The sequence below is a fragment of the Triticum urartu genome, chromosome 7A (genome assembly GCF_056163025.1).
Source record: "Triticum urartu cultivar PI428250 chromosome 7A, HENAU_Tu73, whole genome shotgun sequence".
Classification (NCBI taxonomy): Eukaryota; Viridiplantae; Streptophyta; class Magnoliopsida; order Poales; family Poaceae; genus Triticum; species Triticum urartu.
Window position 1 is genome coordinate 79,925,463 of NC_141879.1, and position 8,361 is coordinate 79,933,823.

The window sequence follows — 8,361 nt, forward strand, 5'->3', positions numbered from 1 at the left end:
GATTAGTATATAGGTGGACCCCTATATCCGTTTGAGCCAGGACATAGGCGATGTTTTCTTTTTGACGGGTGGGACACGGGCCACATAATATAATATACAAAGAAATATCCGATCAAGTAAGAGTCCACCAACATCAAGAAAACATACTTACTTTAAATCTTAACCGTCAATCTTTATGAATGGGTCTGAATAACTGCCACACGTGTGGCATGGACGGGAACCCGCCCGCACGCCTCGTGTTGCATGGACGGGAACCGGCCCGCACGACCACGTCCGCGCGCACAAAAGCACAGCCCGCACGTCCGGTGTGTGGAAACCCCGCCCGCACTGCCCTGTCCGGGCCAGACGACCCGCTGCCCGCACGACCCAGCCGTTCCCGGCCTCCGATCCATCCCCTCTCTCGTCTGCCGCCATCGTCCCCCACCTCTCGAACCCCGACTTCCGTCGCCGGCCATCTCTGGTTGCCATGGCAACTAGGGCAGATCCGTAGGGCGCTCCCACCGCAGACCACACCCCAACCCTCCCCACCCCCAGCCCCCACTCCAACCCAGCCCTCCAGAGACGATCATCTAAAACCAGGTGAAATCTCCCGATCTCATCCTTCTCATCCTTAAGGCTGAAAATCTCCCGATCTTGTACTGGGTCCATGCTATAGGGCTAGAACACTGCATGGTTCAGTGTATATTCGCAATTGCCAGGCAGAATACACCAGATCTGCCATGTACTACATTTGAGATTAACTTAAGTTCATAGTTTAATTGACACAAGTAGTTGTGTATGAAATGGATGAGTAGGAATCCCTAAAAAAGGGCAGGAAGGACAATTTTTGGAATGATGGGGGTGGGAAAAATTAATTGCCACTTGTGTATAACGACAGTTGCCACCTTTCGTTGTCAGTAGCTGCCACCTATTTTGACATGTTGCTTGCCATCCCTATCTTCTATGTGCAAGCAGCAGAAGAATACAATTCTTGTGGATTGTTGATGCCTTCTTGTTCATTTAGTGATTGAGAACACATCAGAAAGAAGCGAGACACGGAAAGAATGAATCACGAAGATGGCGCTGATGCTTGGGGTTCTCAAAGGCCAGAAACGCCCCCTTGGCATGCATCAGAGTACAGTCAACTCATCTCTGCAGGGCCGTTGCTGCCACTACTAGAACAGTATGCATGCGTAGGTATGATGCGTGATAACAGAAGAGGAGGACAGTTGCCATCTTCGCAACGATGAAGATGATATTCTACTTATGTCATACACTATCATTTTTTCGCAGGTTCTTATGACCAAAACACTCTTAGGGGGGCCCCATGGCAAGTTCAGTCACAAGGCGCTAACACTGAAAAATGTACGGGCAGCCAACTTCAACTAGCTAGTATGGCTAATCAAGGTAATGCAAAACGAAAAAAGAGCACATACTGCTGTGGACATGAAAAATGAACATGCAAAAAAACTGGCAAAAGGACTCATGAGTTATGACGGGTGAAAATGCAGAGCCTTGATGCAGCACGTGGCATCAGGCAGCACCCATGTACCTGCCATCGACGTCATACACAGGTGAGTCCATAAAAAAAGTGAAGTTGCGGGTGCTCAATTAGTAGAAGGAGCATAGTTGACAACTACAATTTCCATGAATGGACATCTACAATTGCCATGAATTAAAAACTACACTTGTCATCCCTGGACAACTGTTGTTGCCATCCCTGGACACCTGCAGTTGCCATGGAGGAACAACTGCAGTTGCCATGCCAGTGCAACTACATTTGCCATGCCATGGCAACTGCAGTTGCCATGAAGGAACAACTACGGTTGCCATACCGATGCAACTACAGTTGCCATGCCAGTAAAACTGCAGTTGCCACATCAGGGGCAACTGCAGTTGTCGTGCTAGCACAAACTACATTTGCCATGACTTGACCAACCACTACTATGCTTACAGGTTATTACGCTGGTGGTAACCCGGCAAACGTCTCGTGGCAAGCTTCACAAATTGCAAGTGGAGCACGTCATTATGGTGTCACAGACCACACAAGATGGTCAAATGCAGCACAACAAGGTAAGGAAAAAAACTGAACCACAAAAAATAGTGGTACATTTGTTATTTGTAGTTATTTGTAGGCAAAACAATAGTTTCCATGTTTGTTGAACAGTAGCTGCCATGACTGGACAGCTACAGCTACCATACATGTCCACGCGCAGACTCATGGCTTGCTGTTTGAAATGATGTCATGCCAAATCACTCGAAGATGGTGTGATCCGTTGCGATACACATGTTTTCCAAACAAAAATCTTACTCTCGTACCTGTTTTTTCTATTACAGGGTCTACAACTACACTGAACAGCGGCGTGGGGACATCTACTGCGGGGAGCTCTGAGCGCACGGAAGACGCGTTCCACCAGCCAGCAGACAATCATGCCGCAAACAATTTCGAGTCAGAGTCGGGAATGGCAATCAGTCCAGCAATGCCGATAAGCACCCCTTTGAACACAAGCACTGGCAACACTCAATTAGATGGAACTGCCGCCGATACTGAAGTGAATGATGAAACTGACGACGACGCACAAGGGGATGAAGATGGTGGGCATCAGAGATCGTGGTACCTCAGCCACCGTACATTGGGCAGAGATTTGAATCGTTCGAAGAAGCAAAGGAATACTACCAGACATATGCAAAGTTCCATTGATTTGCGGTCAACACCGAGTACCATAGGAAAATTAAGAAAACTAACGAGTACAACAAAGGTGAGATGAGGTGCCACAAGGCACGGAGGAACAAGAAGGGGAAAGATGTTGCGCCTGTCGTTCCGGAACGAAAGAGAGGTATCATTCTCAAGACTGAGTGCCCTGTCCGGTGTAAGCTAAACGTAGATGGAGCATAGTGGGTGGTCAATGAATATTTTGACGAGCACAACCACCAACTCATAAAGAAGTTCGACCTGGTAAAATTTCTGACCGCCCACAGAGGGTTCACCCCCGTCGAAAGGCAATTCGTAAAGCTGCTACATGATTGTAACGTCGGTCCATCAAGAATGGTATAGATACTATCTCTCATGCACAGCAAAAAGGGGACTCTGAGTAGCATGCCGTACATACCAGCTGACGTCACAAACCTACAGGCCAAGTACCATAGAGAGAGCAAGTTGGCAGACATAGAGGCCACAATGGCCTACTTCGATGAGAAAGCGAAGGAAGATCCATATTTCTTCTACAGGATAAGGTTGGACGATGAGGACCGTGTCAGGAACATGTATTGGGTGGATGGTGCTGCAAGGAGAGCCTACAAACATTTCCGAGATAGCATTTCATTCGACGCAACGTACCTCACCAATATGTACAAGACTCCATGCGCTCCGTTCATAGGAATAAATAACCACAATCAGTTGTTGCAGTTCGGCTGCGGGCTCGTCCGGAACGAGGACACGGATGGGTACTTTTGGCTGTTCAAGACCTTCTTGGAGTGCATGGATGGACTTGCTCCGATGAACATAATAATAGACCAAGATTTCAGCATGCGTGCAGGCATAGAGGAGGTCTTTCCGTTGGCAGTGCACAGGCACTGCAGGTGGCACATTATAAAGAAGGCTGAGGAGACGTTAGGAGCGTTCTTTGCTGACCGTCCAGAGCTGCACAAGGCATTCGAGTTGTGCGTGGACCACAGCTTGACGGTGGAGGAGTTTGAAAGGAGCTAGATGGCCATGACTGAAACACATCAAGTCCAAGACAACGAGACTCTTGTTAGCCTGTGGGAGAAGCGAATGTACTGGGTGCCGACCTACTTCATGCAGTGCTTCTTCCCCTTTCTGCAGACTATGCAGCGCAGCGAGGGGTTCAATGCTGTTTTGAAGCGGTATGTCAGCCCTGGCAACTCATTGCTACAGTTTGCCAAGCAGTACATAGCTTTGCAACAAAAAATTATGGGATCTCAGCTACAGCAAGAAGCGACCACGGCACTAAAGCAGCCTAAATTGCTAACATATTTACTGATAGAGAGGCAAATGAGCAAGATATACACCAACAAGATCTTTAACAAGTAAGTCAGTTGCGTTACAGTCTTATTTGCAGAAAAAGCACCAAGTCAGTAGGTGCCTTATAGAGTGCAATGCAGTTGCCATGATATGCAGTTGCCATGTTTAATGAAATACTGTTTGCCATGCTTACTCAGCTGCATGTTGCCATGTTCAATGAAAATTCTGTTTTGCCATGCTTGCTCGGGTGCATTTTCCTTGTTGAATGAAGTGAAGTTGCCATGTTTAATGCACTGTGCTTCCATTGGGGCATGTTGGCATGCAAATGCCAATGTCAACTGGAAAAAATGTTATATTGGCGACACATATGCTAAAATGCAGTTGCCATGTTTAATAAAATGCATCTGCCATGTTTGTTGAAATGCAATTGCCATGTTTACTCAACTGTAGATGCCATGTTTAAATAAAAGGGAAGTTGCCATGTTTTATGCAATGAGCTTCCATTGGGGAATGTTGGTGTGGAAAAATGATGATGTCCAGTTGAAAATGTACTACAGTTGCCATGTCTAGTGTACTACAGTTGCCATGTCTAGTGTACTGCATTTGCCATGTCTAGTGTACTGCATTTGCCATGTTCAACATACTATATTTTCCATGTTCAAACAAAATGTATTTCTATTTCCATGACAACATAAGGTGGTACAAGAAAAGAGCACACGATAGTTTAAGAGAAAACACACAAAACTTGCAGATTCCAGGAAGAAATAAAGCGTGCTAGCATGTTCACGGCTTTCCAGGTGGACGAACATACGTTCAAGGTGTGTTCTATTTTGGGCATGTCAGATTTAGAACCTGAAGACCTGGACAAAGGAAGGAACTACTTCGTCAAAGCCTCGATAGGCGAAGGCGAGTACTACTGCCAATGCTGCAAGTTCGAACGGGACGGCATTGTGTGCTGTCACATACTAAAAGTAATGGACATGAACGCTGTGACATGGATGCCCCTCCATTTCATAAGGCGGCGATGGACTTGGGACGCTGACGACGCGTTGGGCCGCAGACAACACACGCAGTTCTGGCTGTGCATGACGAGAGACCTGAGTCAACCATGGAAGCCGTGAGGCACGTTGTGCTGACAAAGAACTATGCTGAACTAATTGATGAAGCGTGCAAGAGTGATGAGACAGTGAGAGTCGCAGAAAAACACAGGAAGGCACTGAAAAGAGAGCTTGATGAGATCAAGAAGAGGAAAGTTGAGGAAGCCTTACACCGGTTCCCCCGCACATCAAGTGTGCCTTCATCCACGGGGCCATCATCTGAAAACTCGGAGATAGGATCTGGAACAGCAAGCACACAGACCCAGGTCAGGAACCCACCCCGTTCTATCACAAAGGGTCGTCCAAGAGAGATAAGGTACAAGTCAGGATTGGAGATCCAAGCAAAACACAAGAAAACGAAGAAAGGGGCGGGCAATCCATGAGCAAAAATTGGGGCGATGTGACATGGTCCTTGTGGACATTTTGTTTTGTACCCTAGATGATGAGAATTTTTTTAAAAAAAATTGGGAGAATGACTCTTGAGGGGCATCAGAAGTGGAAGGAAAATTCATTGAATGGATAAATGCAGTTGCCATGTTATGGGTACTTAATCTGCCATGTTATGTGTAGTTAATCTGCCATGTTATGTGTAGTTAGTCTGCCATGCTATTTTATACTAAATATGCCATGCTATTTTATACTAAATATGCCATGCTAGTTGTACTGGATCTGCCATTTTAGTTGTACTGGATCTGCCATGTTAGTTGTACTGTATCTGCCATGTTAATTATGCTGGATCTGCCATGTTGTTTGTACTGGATCTGCCATGTTAGTTGTACTGTATCTGCCATGTTAATTATGCTGGATCTGCCATGTTGTTTGTACTGTATCTTCCATGGTATTTGTAATGACTCTGCATGGCATATATTTCCATGACAATATGACGCGGTTTAGAGACACATAGTGTGTTGTGTGCAATGTATGGGAAACAAGTTGGAAAAAGCGTGACGTGCATAAACCGCAGCAAAGGTTGTGGCTACATGATCAACCTACCCATGCTAGCCGGTGCAGTTAGCGATGAAAAATAAGAAGCAAAACAGCCCAAATGAAAAACGACGATGACTTTCACTACCCATGTCTGATGAACTACATTTGCCATCTTTTTTAAAACATCGTAGACGCATTCGAAACAGCAAACCGGTGCTAGAAACGATGAAACCATTGTAATAATGATAAACATAAAAACATATCTGCTGTAACGCTTAAAATAGGTTCACGTCCACACATATATTAAAGAAACTATTCAAATGTCGCTCACACACCACCACTACATAGTAGGCTACGCAGGGTTGCAGTCATAACATAGCACACAAACATAGTTTTCGACGAGAACAAAGAGATAGTACCTTACATTCCTCGACAACAGAATGTAAGGTATGCGTCCCGTGTGTAACACCACGTGATCACTTGTACTTCTTGATGACTTTCTTGACAGCTTCCTCCACGAACTCGCGTGCTCCGGACCGCTTGTTGAAATCTTCATTCGTCAACCAGTTCCATGTGTAGATTTTCCGGAGCTCAACGACCGTTGCAGCTGTGATAGGGGGGACAATTCTGCCTTCCCACTTTGCAAAGTATTCCAGCGCGTGAAAGCCACAGTCCGTCCTGCACGAGGAAAAGAGTCAAGTGAACACGCAAAAGGACAGACGTAACAAAGATAGACTTCAATTCAGATGTGACAACAAAAGAGGGGTTGGATTGATGTAAATAGCACATTAAGGAAGGAATAAATTACGTGTTCCCTTGCTTCGCAGTCGCCACATACTCAGTCGGGAAATGCCTGATCTGGACCTTTGAATGTTCGTAGTGACGGTTCCATGTCTCTTTGAGGTTGTTAATGAAGAATTCGGCATGCGTAGTAAGGTCTGCATCAGCTTCTGAACGGATTGAATCAAGCACCTCAAAACGTTGGTTCTTCAGGTCAAGACAGATCGCATAGTGGTGACCACACTTGTCGTGTGGGTCATGTGGTGCAAGCTCCTGGAACATGGGGAACATGACCTGCATTTAAAAGTGAAGAAATGAGAAGCAGAGTTCACACAAAGAACAGCAGAGGGACAAAAAAATTGGAATCACGTAGAATGTTTGGTTATGGGTGGAGGTAGTTGAAAGAAAGTTGCCGTCCATGTATGAACAAAATGTGCCGTGAATTTTACTATCAAGTTGCCACATAGTTTGCACGGGATGCAAAAATCAAGAAGTCAGTGTACACGGCAGCTGTTGCCACATGAAAACATCTGCCACATAAACACAAGTGCAGATGATGGCAAAAAACCACACCATGTGAAAAAACATTGCAGACAGGGAAGGAGTACTCACATATTTCTTAAGTGTGAGCTTGAATTCACCGTGTTGAGCAAAATTCTTCCTCGGGATTTTGTGGTGGAAGTCACCATCCCATATTTTGCAGGTCACACTGTAATGCATGATTATCTTGTCGGCACACACATCGGTGTGATTGTTGATGTAGTCGATCCCGCATGCAACTACATTCGTCAACATTTTACCGTTTGGCCTCACGGACTCGGCAAGATCACCCAGCTCGATGTACGTCGCTCCGCATTGAATGACTTTGGTTCTGTCCAAACATAAGCTGTATGAAAACGATATGACATGGAAGAATCATGCCTACTAAGTAAAAAAATATATGAAAGAACTAAAACGTAAGCGGATCGTGTATAGAAAGTACGAAGAAGATGAATGGTAAAAAAGGAGCAAAGCAAAATGAGAGATTATGGGGTGTGGTCATTTACGCTTTCAGCTCCTTCATGTGCTTGCTGCCGGCCCTCGCATTTCCAAACCGCTTGACGATATCGTACAGCTGGGTCTGTTCCTTAGTGGCCCTGAATTCCGGCTCGTAGTCTTCCGCGGGAGGTGGGTGAACTACCCTCTGCTGCCTCACAGAACCAGGAGTGGCACTCCTAGTGGTATCCTTAGATATCGTATCTGCAGGCACATTGGAACTTGATTGCCCTTGCCACTACACCACAACACTACATCTGCGACAGTCAGGTTCGTTGGAAAAATAACTTCCCATGACAGACAATCGGTTGGGAAAAACTATTGCCGACCGATCTTGTCTGTTGGGGAAAGTCCAGACGGGGAAAGCCTTTCCCGACCGACATATCTTTGCCGACCGATCGCTTGTTGGCTATGGGGCACTTTTCCCGACCGACATTCTGTTGGGCCTACCATGGTCCTTTCCCGACCAACAGTCTATTGGGCTTGCCATGAAGCTTTCCCGACCAACTGTTTGACAGAATTTGTTTTCCCAACCAACAGTCTATTAGGCCTTCCAGGAGG

At 45.9% G+C, this 8,361-nt stretch overlaps 1 protein-coding gene across 1 annotated transcript; it reads right to left on the minus strand.

Annotated features, from left to right (window-relative positions):
• Positions 1-6,461: 6,461 nt before the first annotated feature.
• Positions 6,462-7,560, minus strand: LOC147957981 (uncharacterized). Its single transcript, XM_087538067.1, has 3 exons — positions 7,378-7,560; positions 6,794-7,059; positions 6,462-6,663 (listed from the first exon to the last, which is right to left on the minus strand). Exons 1-3 carry the CDS (start codon positions 7,558-7,560, stop codon positions 6,462-6,464), a joined length of 651 nt encoding a protein of 216 aa, XP_087394193.1.
• Positions 7,561-8,361: the final 801 nt, after the last annotated feature.